General features: G+C 49.3%; 3 protein-coding genes across 4 annotated transcripts in view; all 3 read right to left on the reverse strand.

Annotated features, from left to right (window-relative positions):
- Positions 1 to 7967: 7967 nt before the first annotated feature.
- On the reverse strand, positions 7968 to 9162 carry LOC108159580 (serine protease inhibitor 42Dd-like). Its single transcript, XM_017293029.2, has one exon. The coding sequence runs from the start codon at positions 9132 to 9134 to the stop codon at positions 8025 to 8027; it is 1110 nt and encodes a 369-aa protein (XP_017148518.1). The 5' UTR covers positions 9135 to 9162; the 3' UTR covers positions 7968 to 8024.
- A 743-nt stretch (positions 9163 to 9905) lies between these two features.
- On the reverse strand, positions 9906 to 10770 carry LOC108159582. The gene is made up of 2 exons (XM_017293031.2): positions 10670 to 10770; positions 9906 to 10615 (listed from the first exon to the last, which is right to left on the reverse strand). Exons 1-2 carry the CDS (start codon positions 10721 to 10723, stop codon positions 10058 to 10060), a joined length of 612 nt encoding a protein of 203 aa, XP_017148520.1. The 5' UTR covers positions 10724 to 10770; the 3' UTR covers positions 9906 to 10057.
- Positions 10771 to 15831: 5061 nt separating this feature from the next.
- LOC108159578 (nyctalopin) overlaps positions 15832 to 24689 on the reverse strand; it is a 76871-nt gene continuing 68013 nt past the window's right edge. For both annotated transcript variants that reach the window (XM_017293027.2, XM_017293026.2), the window contains 2 exons: positions 23688 to 23848; positions 15832 to 17775 (listed from right to left, as the gene is read on the reverse strand). In XM_017293027.2, the coding sequence (XP_017148516.1) occupies positions 16512 to 17775; positions 23688 to 23848 (1425 nt within the window). In that variant the 3' untranslated portion in view covers positions 15832 to 16511. The remainder of the gene's footprint in view (positions 17776 to 23687; positions 23849 to 24689) is intronic.

Here is a 24689-nt window from a genome sequence, read left to right on the forward strand (position 1 = left end):
CTCCGACGTAAAACAGGCATGAACAAAAACACATTTGATTTGCCAGCGGAGTTTTCATGCTGGTTTTCCCCGGTTTCACTCGTTGAAATAACAAATTTTCCAATTTATTTCTTGATTTATTTTCACGCCAATTTCTTGGCTTTCGCGTCCGCCTTTGCCTTTGCCTCTGTCTCTGTCTCCGATTCCGTGTCCGCCTTCGCCAGTGCCACTCTTTGGCTTGACATTTGTTTATTTATTTGGTTTCATGTTTTGTCTTTTGCCATTCCTCTTCATTGTTTGCTGCAACTTTGTTCTCTTTCCTCTCTGAGGCGGGATGGGGGCACTCCCCCACCCCCGTGTTGTCTGGTTGCCACGGCCATGACGCCATGAATATTCATGGAGCAGCAACAGCAGCTAACTCGGCCTGCATTTCCGCAGAACCCTAAGGGAACGAGTCCCCTTGTATCTTCAGGACTTGAGGCATCTGTGGATACTGCAGCGAACGATGGCCTCCCCTTCGTTCTCCTTCGGCCACGACTTTCCCTGCTCCTCCACAAGGATGTTGGCCCACGACTTTCCCTGCTCCTCCACAAGGATGTTGGCCTGGGGCTCTGTTTGTTTCTTGCAACAAGATGCTGCTGCAAATTGTTCGGCTGTGCTTGTCGCCAGCAGTAAACATTTTCGCGGTTGCATGTGCAACAGTTTCTCTCCCATCGAACGGGAACGGGAAATTCAATTAAATGCACTACGAAAATGTTTTGGGCCACTTGGACTTACCGTTAACTGGTGGATTGATGGACTGCTGCTGACTGTTTAGTGACCGCCAACGAACTGTCGCCCGTCGACGGCCTGCACTTGACTTTTGTTCAACCGATTTTCCGCCCCACCCCCGCCCCCCTGAGAAACTAGGCAGCTGCCGGGCCGGCGGTCCTGGATTTTGGGCCCCGATTTGGTCACTGATTGCCCTTTCGGTCAGTTTTTGGCATGGCTTTTGGGCCTTTGGGCCCACACGAAACGTAACTCGGAGTCGGAATCGGACTGTGTTTTTGATTCCTGATTGGTGCTGGCGATGCTGGCCCTCAGATTGTATTGATTTCTTCTTTTTTTGGGGGGGTGGGGAAGGGGGAGCGGCGCTAATTACTCGATCGATGGGCGCTGCCGGGGGGGGGCTAACAATTCTGAAAGTCGATGCGAGTGGCATTTGTCCGGATTTGACAACTGCGTTGAGGGAGCCTGCCACAAGCTGTGGTCGGGGCGAAGACCAGATGAGAGGGGGGGGGGGGGGGGGGGGGGGGGGGGGGGGGGGGGGGGGGGGGGGGGGGGGGGGATTTAGGCCACAAAAGAGGGCAAGGACAGCAGCAGAGTGGAAAATATTCTATGGAATAAAAGCCCAAATTAGTGTTCTACGAGCCCATGGGTCCACCCTTCCAACCAAACTGTGTAACTGTTATACTGAGTCCTTGCTATACCGCTAAAACTGTTATACAATGGAAATTTATCCATCTAAATTGTTATACATTGTAACAGCTATGCGTTGTAACTGTTATACACTTCAATTGCTTTGTGTACACTTAAATCTTTTATACATTTGAGCTGTTATACTGTTATATAACTGTTATACACGCTGTTCGTTGCAACTGTCATACATCGTTGCTGTTATACAATGTAGTTGTTATACAATGCAGTTGTTATACATGGTAACTATTATAAAGTGCAACTGTTATAAATTTTAACTATTAAGTGTAACTGTTATACATAGTAGCTATGTATGTATTCTAAAGTGTTACTGTTATACAACGTAGCTCAAATATACACAGTAACTGTTATACAACGTAACTGTTATACAACGTAACTGTTATACATAGCAGCTATTAAACAGTGTAACTGTTATACAGTGTAACTGTTATTCAACGTAGCTGAAATACAATGTAACTGTTGTACATTGTAACTATTAGAAAGTGTAACTGTTATACAACGTAATTTCTTATAAATAGAAGTACTTTTATACTTTTTATACTTTTATTGTAAACTGTAACTGAAAGGAACTGTTATACACAGTAACTGTTATACATCTTAACTGTTATACACAGTAACTGTTATACACAGTAACTGTTATACACAGTAACTGTTATACACAGTAACTGTTCTACACAGTATCTTTTATGCCTTGTAACTATTATACTTTGAAACACTCATGCATAACATGTGAAATATACAATCTCTTACACAAATCTCAGCCCTCACCCACAGCATCTTGCCCGCTCCTTTCCCTTCCCTTGGCGATAATCCAATCAATTTGATAACGCTAAATTAATCATATCCCAGCATTCACCCCTCCCCCCATCCCCACCCTTCCACAAATTTGTACTACAAAAACGGAAAATCCCACCCACTTGACGGCGCCCACAGTTACAACATTTGGGTTCGATAATAGGGCAAACACACTGGCTGCTAGACGGGCGCCCCTGCCTCCTGCCTCCTGCCTCTTGCCACACTTTGATTTTGCATTCAAGCCGGAAAAGGAAGGGCACTGCAGCTGTATAAATTTTACATTTGTTTCCTTTCAATTTAACAATGTGTACTTTTGGTATTGTTTTGCTTTTTAGCGTGTAAAAAAAAGTCCCCCCCTCCATCCCCACCCATCCATCGGTGGGGGGAAACTCTTGTTAGCCGTTTCCTTCCATTTCATTCGGTCTTTTCTTGGCCATTTCTCTCTCTTTTCATTCGCCTGATTTCGCAATATTTATGATTAGCAATTTATTATTCATCATTTTTCGAGTGGGCAAACAGGGGGAGCCACCCACTGATGGGTTGTAATAATTCTTGTGAAAAGCGGGGTACCACCGAGGGAGTGGCTCTGCATTTTACCCAAGCATTAGCTTGCACTTAATTTGATTAACAAGAGTCGAATGGGCAAGGAAATCCATCAGAGCCCCATGAATGGCCAACACGAGCGACTGTCCTGTTCTGTGGGGGAGGGGGATTCACCGGGGGATTTCAGGGGATTATCAACTAGTAAGCAAGTCTTGATTTAATTCCAGTTTGGAAACATCTAATGGAGCCGGAGAATGAAGCCATGAAGGTGGAAAAACGGCAACATCTTGAGTCATAGATTCGTGCATATCCATTTATCATTTTCCCTTTCACCTCTTGCACTCTCTCTCTCTCTCTCTCACTTTCTTCCCTCTTCAGTTGGAAGTTTTCTTCCCAGGAAGGTGCCAAAACTGTCAAATGCAAATGTGTGTTTCGGCGCAAGGAAATGAATAAAACTGACTGTAAAACTGTCGAAGATGCAGACAGGGACAGCCAGAGGAGGAGGAGAGCAGGAGAGCAGGGACAGCCAGAGGAGGAGGAGGAGGAGAAGAAACAGCTGCCAAAGGAGTAGCCGAGACAGGAAAAGAGGTCTCCATTTGTGGATGGGGTGGGGGGGGAGTTGGGACAAATCGCAGCACATGTTGGCATTAGCTTGAAATTACGCACAAGTGCAACAAAGGGAAACAGAAAGGACACTGAAAAGCACTCTGGGAGGACGAGAAGGACACCCCGGACAGGGGGGGGTGTCCAGTCCGAAACGGGGCAAACATTTTATTGATGTTAATTTAATGCAGAATATATATATACATATATATATATAGATATATACATACTCGTAAAAAGAAAGCCAATGGCGGTGGCGGTGTCGGGCCTGCAGCGGAAATAAGAAATGAAACGGAGGCAACAGCGAAATAAAAGATTTGCATATAAACAGTTGTTCACACAGACACACACACACACACACACACAAACACATCGGAGATATATACATATATACATATATATTTTATAGACATTTGCATAACAGACAGAGATGTAGACGACATAGACCCGAGGCCCGGTTTCAGCCCCCAAAAACTGTCATTGCCAAGGTTTTTACATCCGCTTGCCGCAATCATTGTTGCAACACTGAGAGGCCCAAGGGGCGTGGCAGAACAATTCAATAATATTTATAGCTGGTGGAACGTCCGCGACAACATATGCAAGTGTGGATTCCATTATAATATGCTTGTAAGTAGCGGAATGGAATGGAATGGAATGGCATGCAGGGTCCTCCCAGCCCCATCGAGAAGGGCAGGGATACGTATGCAAATAAGCAGGTCCTTCGTCCTCCGTTGACACTTTGTGTCGGGCAATTTATTGGCTCGAAAAAAGCCGAATATAAAGATATTTTCGCAGACAGCACATGGCCAAACATTTAAATGTAATTGAAACATTCCAATTGATGGCCATTTTAATCGAATGTTTCGACGGTCTCTTATGGAGGGCTCATAAACGCCTGTCGGAGGCCATTTATTGCCTAATGTGCTATAAAATGCTGGGAACTAACTAAATACCTCCTACCCTTGGCATTCGTTGGAACATCTTAAGAATTAGTAGCTAGTTTTAAGGAGAATTAAAGCCACTAAAGAACTAATCTCCGAAAATAAGACCATACCATACAAAAGAGACCTAAAAAGACTCCAAAAACATTGTCAAAGTGGACTTTGGGTGGCCCCAACTTCAGGCATAGCCACTCTATAGACCCTATAGAGAAGGTCATACATTTCTCTTTGAAATCCTTCAATGGATGGGGCTTCGATGCGTTCGACCCAAAAAACATTCAAAAGTTTTCACTTTTTATCGCACAGTGTAATATTTATTTATTTATCAGGGGGTGGGGGGGGGGGGAGGGGGATGGTGGTGCCCCCCCTTAAATGATGTTCCCAACCAAAAAAAGGACATCGAAAACGAAATTTGGTTCAGATTTACCATCGAAAAACACATCAATCTGTTGGATTTAGTCTTTAAATTACAAAAACATATCAAGCATCTGGTTTAATTTGTATTCGACGATGCCTGGCATAGACCTGCTGCACGACGAGACCACCATCCCCCCCACCACCGTGGGCTGGGTGTACTCCTCGACGGAGTACTACCGCCGGGAGAGCTCCCTGCTGGCCATCTGGGTGGCGCTCGGAATAGCCTTATTCGTGATTATCTTCTGCCTGTGCCTGCTTTTGTTCATAGTGTGTGGCTGGGGCTGGTGGTGTTGCGCCGATCCCGATGACTGGCACTAGATCCTGCTCTGGATGGCTGGAAATGCCCCCCCGGGTACACATCTTGCGATCTAACATTCGTTGTATTTTCTAGTAAATATTCTTAAAAGATGAGGGACTTTCGCTGGGCAAGGGGGGACGGGGGGGAGGGGCGGACGATGTGTTGCTTGAGGGAGAAAAACAAACAAATAAAAATGGTCATGCAATATTAATATTTATGCACAAATATCGACGCCGAATGAACAAACAACAAACGAGGGGCGGCAGCCATTTGTGGGGCGGGGGCGGGGATGGGCAGGGGGAGGGTGAGGAGTGCTGTATCTAAGTGAAATGCTAAAAGATTGATGACTTTTGGCGCTGGGGTTTGCTCTCATTCTCGCTCACGTTTATCAGAATTTATGGGCGAACGCTGCGTATACGCACTATGTATTTATATTTATGTTTTATGAATCAATGCGGAGGCACCACCAGGACTAAAGGATGTGCGCACTAAAACAAAAGGATAACAATAACTTTCCGCGCAGGACGATGCGTGACGATGGAGCGTTCGGGGGTGGGCGGATTATGAGTAAGAGATTTTCGTGTGTGTGTGTGTGTGTGTGTGCTCCGCATAGAACTCGTAAAAATTGCATGAAATTGAACGAAGGAGGAAGGACTAAGGACCCCACCCACCCATCAGGAAGGAGGACGAAGCACCCCACCCACCCATCAGAAGGGAGGGATAATCCCAGGGCTCCCAGGCCGGACCTTAGGCCTCCATTTCGTGTGCGCTTTATTTGTTTGGCTTTTACGCCAGAAAATTATACTATTACAATCAGGTTTACGATTGCCATTCCCGCCCACTGGTAGCCCCCCCGTCCGCCTCCGCCTCCGCCTCTGTTCGTTGAGTGCCAATGAATGTGATGATGGAACACATGATCATTGCCCCTGTGGGGGGGGCGGAGGCGGGGGATAGACATAAACTAGAGCAAAAGATTGCTTGGCTTGAAAGGAGGGAAAATAAAAGACAACTTTTCCATGCCACAACTTTTTCGAGATTGTCCCTCGGTCTCTTTCTTCTGTAAGGAGGAGTTCTTGAGCCGTAGAATTGCTTCTTATCCCTCCCCCCCCCCCACACATGTGGCCAAAGGCAGACACATAAATTCCTTCAAGACATGCCATATATCTCTTCTTTTTTTTTCGCTTTCTTGTTGGTTGTTATTCGGGCAGTGTTTTTTATTTGTTTGGTTTACAAATTTGACAACATTTTACGCTCATTGAACGCAGTATCTTCCAGATACTCATAAAGATGATGCAGATGCCAGGGGGAGAAGTCTTTTGCTTGGATTTGTATCTGTGCATCCTACTCGGGGGCATCCTACTCGGTGTCCTGGCCTCCGTGCTCATCGCTTGCTCCGCTAACCCCCCAATCCCTCCATCCTCCATCCGGCAACCGGCATCCTCGCGCCATAACCTAATGTGCAGCCGCAACATCGACAGGCTGCAGGTGCGGAGGGCTTGGCGGCAACTCTGGTGCCAGAGCTAAAAGGGTTGCCACCAACAACAGCCAAATGTGCAGTTATTTTTTCTCTTCTCCTTTTGACTGCCACTCCCACTCAGCTTTGCACCCCGCTGCAGAGGGGAGTCCTTTTTGGTGGAACAAAACTTTGCACTTTGACATGCAGCCACGTGTGCGATGATGCCGCAAAGTGCATGAGCAAAAGTGTATATGAATGAGTGTGCAAGTGTGTGTGTGTGAGTGCGACTGTGTGTGTGTGTGAGTGCCAGTGTGTGGAGTGAATTGAATGAGCATTCAGTGTTGGGAATTGAATGGCAAACGTGCCTGATAGTTGACAATCGCCAATCAGTGATTTGTGATTGGTGATTGGCCAGAGATCCCTGTGATCCTTGTGGAACTGCAGGTACGAACGGGATTAATAAACAGATGAAAAATACCCTCTAGAAGAGGGGGTTTAAACGGGTATCATTTAGCAGCCTCTATCCCTCTCCCTCTCTCGCTCTTTGGAGTAATCAGGGCACAAAATACAGTCATTATACTTGAAACCGGCACCCACTCCGCACACGTCCGTGTACAGTAAACACCCCCGAATAATGCACCCACACGTGCGCACACTTGAAAAAAAGATTCCCTTCTCTCTACTCGCATGAATATTTTAAAAAACTCGCAACGCATTCAAATTATGATAATGACGAGCAAAGGCGAACGAGTGGGTGGGTGGGCAGTGGGTGGGTGGGCACTGGGGGGGGAAGCACTAACGAGCGCAGGTACAGTCTGCGGCGACCCAGAGCCCAGGTCGAGGGTCGACCGTCGTCCCACTTCACGAGCAAAGCTTTCGTTAATGCATTTCATTAATTTTTTTATACATTTCGAATGGGGATTGTGTGTGTGTTTAATGAGCACTTTTGTTGAGGGATTCCGTGTGTCACAACCCACACCCCCCCCCCTTCCCCCCACCCTCCACGCTGAAAGAGTTGCGAGTGCACTCTTGACTTTGAGCTTCCATTCAAGGAGGAAATGGGAACCTCAAAATGGGAATTAAGACACCCTTCAAGGGCCACAGCTTGGGATTCCCTCCCTTAAGCGCCCCCCCCTCGGGGTCCTACATGAAATATTTGTCGAATAAATCAAGTAGAATCCCCAGATCGAGTCACAAATTCTTTGCAAATCTCGCAGAAGATGGTGCCTGCCGGTACTACCCTCGACTCGATTGTGGCCACTGTGGCCGGTGCGGTGCCATGGGCATGATCTTCGTGATCGTCTTGAGCATCTGCCTCATCTGCATGCTGATCATTTGCCTGCCGATCCTCTGCCTCTGCGGCTGCCTGGACGGCCTATCCTCCTGCTGCACCGACTGCGGCGACTGTGGCGACTGCTGCGATCTTGGAGACGATTAAACAAAACAAAACAAAACACTAGAGAGCCCTCAGCGGTGTATCTTGTTTAATAAAGAGCTGATGCCTGCCTTTCGGTAACTATTGGGGCGCCACCACGTGGCCCATGAAGTAGATGTGATTCGCGTCCTTGATGGCGAACACGAACGGGTGATTGGCCCAGAACTGGAGCGGCTCCGTGTACAGTCGCTGGGCGGTCGCCAGCGGCGAATACCCGCTGCCCGATTCGCTCACCTCGATGGAGCTCAGGTGCATAATGGTGCTGATCCGGTGGCTCCTGCCGCGACCCGCGACCATCTGGTGCATGAGGGGGGCGTGGAAGATGGTCCTCACGCCCAGGGGCCGCAGCACGGACTCGAGGGGGAGGCGTGTCTCCACCCGGAACTTGGGGATCCGCACGTGGACGAACAGCTTGCTGAGATTCTGTGTGAGCGGCACGAGGTCCACGTCGCGCAACTGGCTGCTGAGGCTGGCCAGACCCTGCCCGGCCTGGCGGGGCAATATGAGGACCATCGAGAGGCGTTCGCCCTCGTAGGGCAGCTCCAGGACGCGGGCGTCCAGGCCGTCGAGGCGCCCGTAGCGCAGGTGCTCGAACGCCTCGAGGGTGTCGACCAGCTGCTGGCCGCCGCCCAAGGGGTGGAAGGGCAGCCGCTTGGTCTGCTTGGGCCTGGCCCACTGGCCGTGGAAGTAGGCGGCATTCGCAATGGCCATCTTGGTGTCCTTGTCCAGGAGGCCCGGTGGCGTGAACTGCCGCACCTTGTTGTCCGTGAAGATGCGCACGAAGGAGTCGATCTCCTCGGCCACGACCTGCGGCTCGCTGAAGTCCACCGTCTTGGCCGGCTGGCCCAGTCGCTCGTCGGAGATGGCCTCCTGGTAGGCGGGCATCAGCTGCACCCTCCGGTCCACGTACAAGCGGTTCACCATCTTGATGTCCTCCGTGGCCAGTTCGCCGGGCCGCATCGTGTCCAGCACGCTGGTCAGCTCCGGGCAGCTCTGCATCCCGAAGAAGACCAGGCCCAGGGCCAGGTTCGTGGTGGCCGGCGACACCACAAGGTTCCGATGATGGTTATCCCGCGAGGCCTGGCTGTACAGCTGACTGGCAAAGTGATTCGAGTGCACGGACTCCAGGCAAAGGAGCATCCCCAAAGAGGCAGAAACCCACAACCCACCGAAACCCAGTGGAACCTTCATCTTTCTGTCGAGAAGTGAGGCAAGTGTTGGACCCAGAACTGTGACGAACGTCAAGCCAATTATCCAGAGTTCCAGTTGATTATCAGATTAGACAGAGTACTCCCGCCTCCTCCCCTCCTCCCCTCCGACACGACGTGTTCTCCAAGCTGCACTCAAAAGTGCACTCAGCACTTTGTCAGCTTTCAGACAGGAAATGCAGTTGGTATCCTTTAGTTTGGTGCTCCTTTTGTGTCTGCCATCCATAAAATGTATCTGTTTTAGTCCTCACATGACTACAAGTCCCTCCCCTCGCCACCTCTCTACCCCCCCTCTTTGTCTCTTTGGGTTTGTGCTCTGCCATATTCAGTTTCATAATTTTTATCCAAGTTTTGGACGTGGGAGCCGGCATCACAAAGTTTTCATTGCCAAGGGGGTAGGGGGAGTGAGGGGGGGTGGGGTAAAGTTTCGAGTGCATTAAGGAGCCGAGTTTCGACAGAAATTGCATTTGGTAGATGTCTGTTTTTTGGGGGGCAGAAGGGGGCTGTTCTAAGCAGGTAAAACCTTTGGACAGGCAGAACTGTGATCTGTGGGCCAAGGGGAAGGGAGTTTCCAAGGGAAGATTGAAAAGGCAGAGAAACAAAGGAATTTAAAGAATCCCTCAGTATATATGGGGGGGTTTTCCCTCTATTTAAAGCTGTTGATACCTTCCAGCCGGTGGTAGAGACCCCTAGATAGCTCTTTGCCTCTATAGATACTCTGCTGCTCGCCTCGAGGGAGGTGGGGGGCTATCTTTTCCATAAACTTATCAAAAACTTGTTTTTTTTATTAGAAATAACCGCACACGCCGCCTTGGCAGATCGTTGCCCCGCCGCCATAAATGTGGCGCCATAAAAAAACACGAGTGGGTGTGGGGGAGAGGGGGGCCCCCCCCTCAGCCCACAGCCCTACAGGCGTCCCAGCCACTGGACAAACTCCCGCAGCTTCTCGAGTCTTCGGAGGCCGCCGCGTGCCAGGGTCCGTTTCCAGCGCCGCTCCACAGCCAGCCGATCCTCGGGGTCGAGGGAGTCCAGGTGCTTGCGCAGCTTCTTGTGGAGGAACTTCTGGAGCTGGTTCGTCCGCTGCTGGACGGTGCGCTTCCAGCGATCGAAGCCGTTGCGCTGCAGGCACAGGGCGATCAGCTGGGTCTCGATGGTGGACGGCCGCAGCGGGTCGCCGGCGGTGTCCGAGTCGAGGTAGTCCCCCACCACGCCGTAGAAGGTGTCGAGCTTCTCCTCGGTCCGGTTGTCGCTCACCGCCGTGAAGGCATCGAACCTGTCCAGGTAGCCCATCAGAATGCTGTTCTGCGAGTCCAGGACGAGCAGATCCTCGACCACATTGTCCACCAGCTCCGTGGCCAGGGCGATCAGCTGATGGCTGATGGAGCAGAGGGTGCGATCGGCCTGGACAAAGAGCCGATGGCGATTCTGGTCCCCAGAGCAGACTATCGCACGGGGTATCGCCAGCTGAAAAGATTATTTAACCAGAAAGATCTTCGAGAGGGCAGATCTTCGACTTACGAAAACCAGCACCAGGCACACGCCCCAAAGACACGAATCCTGACGGCTCTTCATCGTCTTGTCCGCCCGACGGTCGCGTATCTACTGAACGGCGAGAGAGAGGAAGACAGGGAGAGAGCCCCGCGTAGATAGTCTTATCTGTCAGAAATTTCCATTTGGGATTGGCCCCTCGTCGGCCGCTATTTCTGGTACCCCCCCAACCGGGGGCTATAAATATATAAAGATGACACATGACGCTGCCAATTCAATGACGTTTCTTGGGTGAAGAACCCATGGAGCAGACACACACACACCGATAAGAGATAAGAACAGTTGCGCGGCTTAAAACATCCATGAATGGACGCTGCCTGGGGCTCCACAAAGATAGAGGGCCACACATCCCCATTCCCGAGGGCCGCTGGAACGCTTAGGAGATGACGAATGGAACCATCAGGAAGCCGAGGGAGCTTGCGCTTCAGAGAGAAAAACTATTCGTTGCGTATCCGCCTGGCAATAATAATAGTGAAATAAAAGTCCACTTAGTCGGCAGTCGAGAGTGGCGGAGGAGGAGGGCCACACAGCTGGTCGGCCATTCATTCTGACTGGGCTTAGACCCTCGGGACAGTGTGTGTGTGTGTGCCCGTGATAAATGCCAGAAATGGGTCAGTGGCAGACGATGATGACGACTGCAAACCAGGAAATACAAATTCCGATTACTCGTATCAGAGTAGCCCTCCTGCCCCCCCCCCGTTTGGCCCCTCGCAAATCCCCAAAGCCAGCTGCAATTTCAACTTTTGATAAGCCAAGTTTAGTGGCATTTTGAGGGGAAAAAAACCAGGGGATATGACAATATTATTGGCATAGTTTGGGGACTCCGACGGGGCTTGATTAGCGAGTGGCAGACAATTCAAGCGGCGGCACATAATCAAAGCTCAACGACTTCGAAGCAATTACATCCATGGGGACGACGGATCCATGGAAAATGGCGAAACAATAACCCAAAACTCTGCCCGAGGGAGGCCTCGAATGAAGTCTGGGCCCAAGACACGCCCTGCCGTCCTGCCGCCGCCCCCCGTTGCATGCAAATTTCAATAACTTGTGTTCTCTCGGCAACCCTTTGCCGCCCGCTCCCTCCCACCCCCTGCTCTGACACTGAATATCAAATATGATTCCGAGCCGGAGCCAAAAATTATTTGCATACTTTTGGGGATGCTTGCCACCGAAACAACACGCAAAGCGAAACAAAAAACGAAAACGAAAAGGAAAACAAAAACCAACGAAAAAAGCAGCATGAAAGAAATGTTTGGCATGCGAGAAACGGAGCATTAGATACCCTAGGAATTTCCTTGGAATATTCCATAAAATGATGCTCCACCAAAAGCAACGTGGAGGAGACGTGTTTGAGGGGAAAACGGGATGGTTTCGCCCAGAAAGTGTTGCCATTCTGGAGACTAAAGGGTAGAGGCTCTATCTATCGCCCACTCGTTGAAGGACTCGCCAAATTTGAGAGGGTATTCCAAACCAAAAGAGTAAAAATCCACAGGAACTACAAGCAGACTCGCACATGTGGCGCACTTTTGGTTAGAGCAGGGGTGTGGGGGGGGGCAGAATATCTAAAACCCGAGTGGCAAAGGATACCTCTACCTTTATTCCTTCAGAGAGAGAGAGAGGGAGCGAAAAACAGGAAGCTTTACATGCTTTTCAGGAGCGTGTAAACAGGGAACCCGTTTTTCCAGCGAAACGAAACGAGTTATTTATTGCATTTGCAAATTTTACACAACATTTTGCAGTTACCTCCGCCCCCCACCCCCCACGGGTGCCCGAAGGTGTATCTGAAGTTTATCGCGGTAGAAATTGATTCAGTTTAGATACGTATTTGCAGGGCGTTTCACCACTGAAGTTCAATGAAGCCAAAAGGTGGGGTTTTCCCCACTTGCGGCCTGCCGCCCCTTCTGCCGCCTCTTCTGCCGCCCTGCCACCGAATTGATGTGCAAATATTTTCATAAATCTATATGCCAAAGTTTCGGGGTGTCATGTTGCAAAACACGAACCAATTTCCCAATGAAAACTCACTCTCGCACTCACTTTTCTTCAGACATTTGATTTTTGCGGTGGGAAATGAAATTTTGATTTGTTTTTTTTTGTTTAGCATTTTTTCAGTTGGTGTGAAAAATGATTGCATTCCGTTTTTCTAGGGGTTGTACAAGAAATAAACAGTAATTTATAACTCGAGAAACGTTTTCGATGATCCATTGGAACTCTTGGAACTTACTTTCTCCAAAGCCAAGCCCTTGTTCAAGTTCAAAGCCAAAAAGCCACAGCTAATTCGTGTGTCCTGCCGTGAGCCACTTATCGGCGGCTATCCAGTGACTTATGGGGCCCAGAGTCCTGCCAAATAAAAAAAGACCAATAAAAAGTGGGGCCAAGATAAGCCAAGAGCCGAAAAGGTAAATAGTAACTGGGGAATGGCTATGATTTAAGTTTGCTTCGCTTCTCCAAATTGATCAAGATATACCCCTGCTCTAAGTCCGGGGTTTTGCATGGCTGTACCCGTTTCCGCCGTGTAAAATTCCAAGTTCTGGCCACACTTTAAGCCCTTAATATGTTTAACTTTTGTTTAAGTTAAGGGCCCACCTCCTCTATATCCCTTATCCCTTATCCTTTATCCCTTTGACTGGCTATAAGATGAATGCGTTTGCTTATCGGGTGAGTCCTGGCTCTGGCTCTGGTCCAGTGGTCACTGACGCTCCTGGTTTTCTGGCTTTCGTTCCCTGTCAAACGGTGTTTTAGTGCCGGCCAGGGGAGCTACTGGATACTGTTGTCTGTCCGAGGACTACTTCCTCCTCTCACGCGGCCCTCTCTGCAGCCCTTGGGGTGTCGGCGTTGAAAGCGATATGTCTGCACTGTGGTGGCCCTTACCCCTCGGGCCATGGATATCTTTCGGCTTGACAGCATCTTAACTAATATAATGCCCAATTTTGCTGTGGTTTATGGCTTACGACTGTCAATGCCACGTCCAGGCATCCGTCCCAGCCCCAGTCTGGGGTTTTGTTAAGCTTTTTACGGGATTTTTCCCATCTTGAAGCTTCAAATCCATTGAAAGGTCGTTATTTAAATTGATATAAATGATGTGTCCACAGAGGAGCATCTATCTACGGATACATGGTAATGTAAGTGAATTTCAAATCGCCATCAGGGCCAAGTGATGTGTGTGTGTCTTGGCCACTGTTTGAGCCGTCTGTGGACACAGCTGTCCCGGGCAAACAATTAGCCAAGGGTTGGTTCTATTCTCTCTTCTATTAAAGCCATGCCTTCCTCTTCACCAGCCAGCTTTTATTTGGCAGTTTGCGCGTCTTTTAACAAATTGCTGGACATTAAGTTTTTATGCTCCAGCATTCGTATCTGTAGCTGTTTAACGGCCTTCCATAACAGAATTTCATTTGGTTTTCGTGGCAATTAAAATCGTTTCTCCCCCACCTCCCCCGCTGGGGGAGGATTGGAGCTGCATTTAATGGGCGGCCACTTGTCGTCCCTTGGATTTCGTCAAGCAATTTTCCTGCACTTTATGACTTATGGCCGCTCCACGCTTTGGTATAAGCAACAACAACAACTACAACCGAAGGGATTGCTACCAGAAAAGCCCTCCATAATGTGGGAATATTAATTGCTGGCCATCATTCACACTCGGGAGGAGCCTCAGGTGTTCCGGCTGGAGGGGTCGATGAGTGCCTGGCAGAGACCCAGTTTTTTCCCAAAGGCATAAAAGGCATATTTAATTATTTAGAAAGCACGCCGATTTATTTGCTCAATTCTTCAAGCTCTCTCTTACCCTTTCAGAGCAGGCAGGAACGCCTGGGAATACCCACAATATATGTATAATATGCATAAAACGGCCGATTACTTGGCCTACTTTTGGATTAGGTGCCTAAATAATACAGGAAGTTGCATTTAGAAATATATTCTTAAGGATTTGCCATTGCAGGAGCTTCCATTACCGTCTGGGGGGCCTCAAAGTGGCACTAGGTTTATGGGAAATCTATCAGTTGAAGGCCTCCCCGTATAGGGCCCCTAGTTGTATACCTTAATCGGAGCCACCAGTCCGTACACGATGTGCTTTTATCTCTGGCTAATCTCTGCAAGCTCCACTCCATCCTCCCCATCCGCAATGGCCTCCTACGCGGCTCCTTGTGTCCTGCTGTAGGCGTTTCGGGTTACTTGTGGAGTGGCTGTGGGCGGTGGATGGCACTAGATTTATGCCCCAGTGCTTGTGCGAGTATTTTATTTGTTTTACATGGATTTTTGCTGTAGATTAGTCGTATTTTCTGCCACAAAAACGCAGAGCAAAAAGGACACAAGGAGTCCGAAACGGCAAGGAGGAGGTCCTGTGCCTTCAGTTTTCTCTTGATTCAAATACATTTCTGGGTAATTTTTCATTTCATTTTTATTTGCTTCATCATTTTCTTCAGTCTTCGTAAAAGAAATAACATTTTGTTTTTATTTGTTGTTGTTGTTGTTCGGGGGTGTTGGGGGTGTGGAGGGGTGTGGGGGGGTGTGTCTATCATTTAATTAAATATTTTTGCATATACTCGTATATTATATGTTTAGTATTTACCCTCTGCCCCCCCTCCCCACACCATCGATTTATTCACACAGTGATGCATTTCGAGTGCATTTGTATCTGTATTTGTTTCTGTATCTGTATTTGTTTCTGTGTGGGTATTTGCCTTTTTGATTTTGCTTATTTATTATATATTATTTTTTTTTTTGTTTTTATTTGATAAATATTTATATATTATTTATACACTTGCTTTTTCCCCCATTTCTCTCTCTCTCTCTCTCTCTGTGTGTGTGCGTGCAAATATTGTTCAGAATTTTCCATCTATTTGCTATTTAATTGAATTATTTTCTATGCAAAAAAAAACATGAAACGAATGGCCTTTGATTTGAACACAAATAGAGGGAATTTATTGGCAATTTATAAATTATTTACATTAATGTAGGGGATGGGGGGGGGACCTCTGGTATATATTTACAAATTCTTTCAACTTTGAGTTTATTACATTTATTCCATATAATACGCGTAAATCTAGAATTATCATAATTTTGCTTTTTTTTATATTTTATTTTTAATGCTTTATATTTTATGTATTTGTATATTGTCACTTTAGATTTTTATTCTTTTGTTTTTTGCCGAAGGAAAGATACATGGGGAGTGGCTCGATCTGGCTTATGGACTGGACAGGACTGGACAGGACTATTTGGTCCCCATTTGGGTTGTTTTCAATGCCACAATATGCTCCCCATGCATCTATCCGAGTGGGGGTACAGTTGTGTCTGTTGCCAACCGAGGGGCGCTGCTGCATTCCCCAGCACAACTGTACATCCCTTACATCTCTCTATATATATCATTATATAATCCTGGCTTAAATTCACTTTTAAGTTAGAGCTTATCCGCTAAGATGCTATCTAGAGTATTCGAATGCTGAATGCCATTAACTATGAGAGAGGGAGACAGCGATAGACAGATAGAGAAAAAAAGAGCTAAATTGTGTGTGTGCCTTATAGCCTATCGATTAGTATGTATCTGTATCTTTTAGTCGTATTCGTAGACATGTATATCCCTTGTTTCATTTGACGCTTGTTAAACTTTGTTGCCCTTTTAAACAAACCATAACCTCACATTCCCTGTTTCCATGGCGTCGTCCTCGTCCTCGTCGTCGTCGTCGTCGTTTTGGGATCCTAGAGATCCCTCATTTCAGAACTGGCTCTGCACATAGCTCCGATAGTTGTTGTTGGTGAGATTGGGGCCCACCATATCCATTTCCATTTCCATTTCGATATCCAATTCCTGGCCACGCCCACGTCATACGTAGACGACATGCGGCTTGCCAGCGGATGCCGCAGCCTGTGGCACTGGAGAGCCCCCGGCTGAGGAGAGAGCCGCCGCCTGCTTGAGCTTGCCCATGGTCTGAGTATCGGGATACTCGTAGTGATCGAACCGCTCGTACAGGTGCTCCGGCTCGTCGTCCGCCTCCTTGACGGGCAGCTCCCAGGGCTTGAGGGCCCGATACTCGTTGGCAATCGTCTGGGCCGCCAGATACCGTTCCAGCTCCAGTTTGTCCAGCTGCGGCAGCGTCGTCTGCTGGTACTCGTGACCCCCGTGCCCGCCGTGCCCGCCGGCGCCATGGGCCTGCAGCGGCATCGCCTGGTGGTAGTGGTGGTGGGCCTGCAGGGTCTGAGCGTGGTGTGGATAGTTGAGGGCCATGCCCATGCCCCCGTTGCTGCCGCCGAGGGTCATGCTCATGCCCAGGCCCAGGCCCATGCCCAGCGGCTGGTGGCCCTGCAGGATGCGGTCGTGGACATTGATGATGCTCTTGCTGGTGCGCAGGGGCCCGCGCTCGTGCAGCAGCTTCCTGCGGCGCTTCACGAAGCGCAGGTAGTAGAGGACGCTCACCCCGATCATGGCCACCAGGAGGCACGTGATGACGGCGCACACCACCGTCACGATGTGGGCGGGGCAGGTGATCTCGCCCTCGCTCATCGACAGCAGTTGCCGCCGGGTGCGCACCGTGTCACGCCAGATGTCGCAGCCGATCTGCTGCCGGTCCATCCGCAGATACCCAGAGCTGCGGCTCGAGGCCGAGGCGGAGGCGGAGGTCGCCAGCTCGTAGGCACTCGGCTCGGTGGTGTGCAGCGCATTGGCGATGTGCTGCTCGGCTATGTAGGCGGCCAAAGCGGCCACTCCGTCCTCCGCCACAGCCGCCGTGGTGGCATCGTCCTCCTCCGCCTGCGCCTCCTCCTCCCTGTCGCCGGCCTCCTTGGCCAGAGCGGCCACGGCACCGCCCGCCGCATGCTCCAGCGGTGGATCGACGCCCTCGAAGTTGCCGGTGACGAGGCGCCAGAGCCACAGCAGCGAGCAGTTGCACTGCAGCGGATTGTCCCCCAGATAGAGCTTCTGCAGCTGGTCCACCGGGAACTGGGCGGAGAAGAGCGTCTGCAGGCTGTTGCTCTGCATGTAGACCTCCAGGATGTTGGGATTGCCCTGGAACAGGCGCATCGGTATGTCGCCCAGCTGCGGATTGTAGTTCAAATGCAGCGTCTGCAGGTGGGTGTTGTCCACGAACGCCCTGCAAGGGATTGGGAATTAATTAGTGACAGTTTTGTAATCCCCACCCCCCCTGAGGGTATATCCCTGCCGGGGTCCTGCCACCTAATTATGCATTCAATGTAGGAGCTTAAAAGTATCTGCCAGGCATCAGGCAGCCCTCGTTGCACACATGACAACGTCAGCTTGCGACTTACGAGCAAGCGACATGGATTTATTTAGCCTCCGTCTATTTTCAACTTAATAAAAAGCGAGTGGGGGAGAGGGAAGGGCAGGATGAATGAAAGGGAATAAAAAACGAGGACTAAGACGAAGACGAAGACGAAGGAGTCAAGTCTGCAGCTCTCCATGTTATTCGAGCTCCATGGAGCGTTGTCGTAAATCCCTGCCAAGTTAAGTCAACGCCGGGGCTTGCATGTGTGTGTGTGTGTGTGTGTACCCCGGTCCCCCCCAGTCCCCCCCAGTCCCAGACCGTCTCCGATGTTGAATGAAATAAGTGCAACGTGGCGTATGAGCAATACTGCGACTCCAACTCCATCTCCGACTCCATCTCCGACTTCTCCGCTGTCACACAAAGCGAATTTGTCGCTCTTAAGCGTTCCCTGCTCTGGAGAGAGTTGCATTCGCTGTTAAATGAACGCATTTATTTCCAGGACCAGAACCAGGACTCTGCAGAAGGGGCTGCGCCCTGCATTGATTTGATAAGTGGCTGCCACATTTTGTGGAACCCCTCTTCGCCAGGAGGTCTGGCAGGCAGCCATCTTGTGATGAATTCGAATTGAAATGGCAACGAGAGCCCGGCTTTTGTTTGTCATTTATTATGTTGAAGGACGAGTCCTTTTGAGGCAGAACAACGCTCAGAAGTCATTTTTGTGCAATTCATTTGTGTAACAAATGGAAGGACTCTAGAAGGCACCCCTTTTCCCCCTTTACCAATCCAGGGCTCAGCCCCCCAGCCCCCAAGGTAGATTCCCCAGCACACACACACACATGTTGCCCCCCCCGCCTCTATGCCCCTTGGTTTTCGAACCTGTCGAACATTCAATTTCATGGCAAGTTTAACATTCAGCCGAAATACGGAAAAACCTTCAATTGCAGGCCACAAAAAAAGAGTCTAAAGAAAACTTTCTATTACCAAAAGAAAGTAAGAGAAAAAAACCACCGTGTCTGCAGACGACAAACGAGTCCAAAACAATTTAGCGGTTAAACCAAACAAAATCGAACAAAAAAAGGCAAAAAATAAATTCAATTATTTGTGCAAATATTATGCAAATATTTTCGCCAGGGGGGGGGGGAGGGGGGGAAAATCAACAGAAAAACGTGACACCTCGAGGCTCTACAGGTTGGATGGACCTGAGTGTGTGTGTGTGTGTGGCTTTAAAATGCAACAAAAGAATGGATGGGCCCAACCTTTTTGCTGTTTTGGGGGCCTCAGAGTACATTTTGCATGTCACATGTTTCTCCCCCCCCGCCCTTTCGGAGGCGGGTGCGGAGAACCGATCGATCTGTAAGGGGTATGGGCCCCGAGCCCCTCTTCCCCTCTTCCCCTTTTGTTTTTCCCCGTTTGCTCTTCATTTTTTTTTTAACTCCATTTGCGTTTGCCTTTTTGCCAACGTCAAACGTGCGGAAACGGAAATGGCTGCCATGTGTGTGTGTGTGTGTGTGTGTGTGAGGCATAAATGTTTGCCTGTATCCGTATCCTTCTTGATCCCTTTTGGTTGGTGCCCCCCCCTCCGCCCCTGGCCCCCCGAAATCCGATTGAAATGTTTGCTGCTGTCCGTGCAATCCGTTCTGTGCAGAGTGCAGGACTCCAGGAATCATCTGGCTGTCTGGCTGTCTGCCTGCTTGGACAGTCAATCAGTCAGACTGTCAAACAGTTTGTCAGTCGGGGTTTTTGATATAGTTTTGAATAGCAGTCTGTCAATCCTGTCTGTATCCTGCCGCTCTGCGTCTCTCTCTCTCTCCCTCGATATTTGATTGACATTTTAACTACAACGAAAATATGACGGGATGTCCTTAACTGGTCTCCTCCGTGTGGGGGCATAGGGCATCGCGTACAGGTGTGTGGGTGGCTCCTGGGTCTGGGGTTCATTGAGCTCCTGGCCTCTGAAAGGAATGGAGGCACCCCCGTCTACGTAACATGGGCCCAGGCAATTTGTTAATGACATTTTAAACGTTTCTAAATTACGCATACGCCCCGTTGAACCATTCATTTTCCGCCTTTCGCCCACTTCGTTTCGCATAATTATAGATTAAACCTGTACAAATAACAGTAGAGGAGGAAATCAGGGAAATGCGAAGGAAAATTGCATTGAAGAAATTATAGCTTTTCCATGCGAGGGGTTGGAATATCGGAATATCGGAATTTAAAAGCAGAGTTTATTGTATTTGAATTGTGAATTGAATAATTTCAAGTGTTTGTTTCTCGGGCTGCAAATGAGGGCAATTTTTTGCATTCACTCTAACATTTGTTGCCTGTAGAAATGCATTTGACATCCTTTATGCCACACACAAACAGGAGAGTGCCTCTTGTGTCTGCAGGAGTGCTCGCAGGGCGCCCGGGCAATGGCAATTCGTTTTTTTCTGCTCTAATTAAACGAAAATGCGTCAGCGTAATGAGCCAACAAGTCGAGACAAAATCTTAACAAACAACACCTAAATCGACATTAAACAAAGGCCGGGGCGGTGGGCCTTTCCCCACAACAAGAGCCCCAACAGAACAGAAGGAGAGATCCTTCCGCGGCTGCAATGCAAAATATTCCCAGAGAAAGAATGAGAAAAGAACAAAGAAAAAGTGGTTTTAGGGCTGCAACCTGTGGATACCCTTACAGAGGGATCCTTTGTACAGAAGGAGGGTATATGGAATATATTTCGAAGGTTTACCCCGACTTTTTCAAAGTACTTCTGCAAAAGGGGCAAAAGCGAGGCGAAAGCAGGAAGAAATTACGGAAATAGGAAAACATAAACATGTTGGCCCTGGTCCTGGGCCCTGGTCCTGGGCTCTGTCCTGAGACTGACGACTGTTGCCATATTTTTCCATAAATTATGAGCTGGGAAACATTTCAAGGCAGCAGAAGCACCAGCCAAGGCCTCAGAGAAGGCCACTGGAGTGGTGGAGTAGCCATTACGCGTATTTACCAGAAGGAGGCACACAACCGGCACCGGAGGACGGCGAATGTCTAAGTCTGTCTATTTATGCATAGAGCCGCCCCCCTGCAATGCACTTTGAACCCAGAGAGGGGGCCCAGGGAGGCGAGAGTGTGGAATTTTAATAAAGCCAACAGCAGAAGAGAAGCAGCCCAGAATCCAGGGACAAGCCGCAGCTGAGAAATATCTAGAGGTAGGGATAATGTGATGATGAATATGATGAATGGGGGCCTGGCGGGGTGGTGGGGTGGTGGGGTGCCAGAGCAAACAACTTAATTAGCGCCCAGGATATGTGGCCCCCAAAGATGAGAGCCAATTACCACAGAAAGGACCTTTAAAAGGTGGCGAATGGAGGACACGCGTCATGGAGCAGCGCCACTCGGCTGTTTGTGCTTTAAGGAGATTTTCAGGCCTTCTGAGCAGAGAATCGTGGCCATTTTCCGCCTGGAGCCAGCCCACACACACACACACACACACACCCACACAGTCCATTACACACGCATGCCATTCCCAATTGTCGCATTCAGCCTCCAGTCTGTGGTGGAAGGTCCACCCCAAAAAGCAGCCACAAAACAAATGCCTCACGCATGCCCTTCGCCCCCTCCTTCGCCCTTCCGTTGTGCATAAATTTTAAAACAATTAGTTTCAATTTGGAAATCCGCAAGCGAATAAACCGGGCAACACCTACACGGATCGGAGGCAGGAACAGGGGCAGGGGCAGGGGCAGGAACAGGGGCAGGGTCTTCCCCTTTTAAGGGAATGACTTGCCGCCATTAAGTCATGTATTCCCTTTGATATGTGACGCCTACCATGTCCATGGGTCCATGGGTCCATGGGTGGACTTTTCTGCTGCGGTGGAGGGTTGTTTGTTTTGCCACAAACCGAGGGGGTGCTGGGGGGGCAGGGTGGGGGGCAAATGACAACGTGCTGCTGCCTAATGAATTTTGCAAAGGACTCGCGCTGATTGTTTAGGTGTAAGGATTTCATAATGAGCAGCTACGTGTGTGTGTGTGTGTGTATCCTTTCGCCACATAAACGTACACCCCCCCCCCCCTCTTGGAGCACTCGAACCTGTCCCCCTTTCAGATTTCCATTAACGCATTTACATAAATATTTACATATCTCCCTCTCCCTCTCCCTCTGTCTCTGTCTCTTTGGGGGCCCCTCCCACTCCCACTCCCCCTCCCCCTCCAACTCGAAACTCTCAACTTTAAAGTGTTTTGCTATTTCCTTTTTAAGGGGCGACGCGGTGGAGCAAGTGTGGGGTGTGGCCCCTGTTGCAACCCCTTCTTTTTTCTCTCTCCATATTTCCAGGGAGGCTACTTTGTGTTGGAACAAAGACTACCATAGGGTTATCCCAGGGTATGTCATGCCTCGACTATCGGTGTCCCTTTGGGCAGGTGCCGCCTCCATTCCGTCCAAGTCGGACCACAAAAACCAAATGAAAAAGATACAGATATAATTTCCTGGCCGAAAAGAAGCAAAGGAAAACGGGGACTGCAGGGACATCCCCCTTATGCCTGCCAGTGCTTAAGATACTATGAAAATCCACCCGAAAGTATGCAGCACGAATAATGAACCAAAAGTATCTTTACGAATGGAAATTCTACTCGAAAATTATCATCAAGCGGAAAAATTCGACTAGAGTTCCATTTAGACTCAAAGCAGGCTGTCTGTGTGTGTGGGTTTGTGTGTGTGTGTGTGTGTCCTTACATATGTAAATGTCTGCGTAGATTGAGCAACAATATCAACAGTCTGGGACGCAAAAGTTTACACAATTCTGAGACAGAAACCAAACAGAGAAAAGGCGAACAAAAGGCGAAACCAATTACAAAAGGGGGTGGCTGAAGGGTGGCTCATGGGGCTGTGTGTGTGTGTGTGTGTGTGTGTTGAAACTTGTTTCAAGAAAATCAAACGAAATTTCCAAATTAAACTGGATTTAAATAGCAGACGGATACAGACGCCACCCCACCCCCCACCCCCCTCTCTCTCGTTTGTTTGCTTTCTCTTTCTCTCATGCGTCATGTAAATGTCATTGTAAAGCGGCATGTCGCCCAGTGGGCGTGGCAGTCTCGATGCTGGCTGCCTCTGACGGTGTCGGTGGTGGCTGATTGACATGCCACAAGAGAAGGGGGGGGGGGGCCCACAAGGAGGTGGAAGGATGACTCGTTGAATGATTTGATATGAAAATTGCCTGGAATTATTGAATTAACATATGCTCGAATGGAGTTCAAGCATTTCCACCCCCACACCCCTCCCTCCGCACCGCACTTAACCCCCCCCGCCACCGTGTCTGACTGCTGTGCGTGTGTGTGTGGTGGCATCTTATTACCAAAAGCGTATTAGCCATGATTGATTGCATTGAGCAATAATGACTTGTTGTTGTCCTTGTTCTGCATCTGAGGCAGGCTCTGCTCTGCTCTGCTGTCTGTGTGTGTGTGTGTGTGTGAAAGTGAATTTCCATTGCCTGATTGGTCCCTGGCTTTCGAGCAGCTTCCAATTGCTTGCAACACATTTAGAAATGCCGATGTTTTGGCCTTCGCCAGACACTTGTTTGGTTATTCGTTTACCAACACAATGAATACAAAAGGAATCACTAGATGTGGTGACTTTTTCGTGCCACAAAACATTGTTTCCCCCCCCAAAACAATCGAGGCGGACTCTCTCTTTCTCTGCCGCTTTTTATGGCCATTCGGGTGGAAAACAAATAGTTTCATTATCCGCTGACCCACATTCTGTTTTCGCGAGTCCTGTGGCCGGGGGGGGGAAAGTTGCCCCAGAACTTACCTCGAATCGATGCGCTGCAAATAGTCGAGGCGGCTCAAGTGCAATTCGCGCAAATGAAACAAGTTGAGGAACGCCACGGCCGGCAGGTGGGCGAACCGATTGCCTCCGAGGTTCAAATAGGTGAGATTCGAAAGTTTCGCCAGCTGCTGTGTGGGCACCACCTGCAATGGGAAATAAAATATATAGTACAAGTGAGTCTTCTGTTTAGAGAGCATTTAAAAAAGTGCAGAAATGGAGGGAAAGTTCTTGTTTTTTCGGAGGAGTCGGAGGAGGCCCATCAAACATTAATGCCGGCCACTCAGCCCTGAAAACGTTTTGTGGTTCTGCACTTTACAGATGTTTTAGAGTGGCAATCGGAAGGGAAGAAAGGAGAGGAGAGCAGCCACGACTTGATTGATACCCCTTGAAGGGCTTTGATCGAGACACAAGGAACTACAGGTGGGGGGTTGGGGCCTGCGCCCTCCGAAGTGCCTGCTGAAACTTGTAGGACCCTTTTAGAGGGTATACGAGACTCGTTACAGCGGAAACGGAAACGTACGTCATGTACTTCCCCCCCCTGCCCCTTCCCCTCCCCCTTTGCCAATCACTCGCTGTTCCGTTCCGTTTCCTTTTCTTTTTGACCAACAAATTCGTCTGTGGCGCTTTTTTTTTGGGCAGGCAATAAAATCAATCTTGCAGCGAATTTGTTACAACAACTCGGACAGCTTCGAGTGTGGCATGCATAAAAGAAAAGGTTGCCACTGGCAGCCGAAGGGGGTGCAAAGGCTTTTGGGCCCCCCCCCGTCCGTGGCTCTGTTGGCGTGTCGGAAGCTACGTGCCAGGCGTCCGGACACGAACACACTCCGCGATAACGTAATGAACATCATGGGGGGAGGGGAGGAGCGAAAGGGGGGGGGGCAAATGTGTGGGGGTGGCTGGCCACCAAAGCTCTCTCATAAGGCAATGAAAATGGTTTGAAAATTCAAAGGCATTACGCATACGCAATGTAGGCCAAGCGGGGCA

The sequence above is a fragment of the Drosophila miranda genome, chromosome 3 (assembly GCF_003369915.1).
Source record: "Drosophila miranda strain MSH22 chromosome 3, D.miranda_PacBio2.1, whole genome shotgun sequence".
Classification (NCBI taxonomy): Eukaryota; Metazoa; Arthropoda; class Insecta; order Diptera; family Drosophilidae; genus Drosophila; species Drosophila miranda.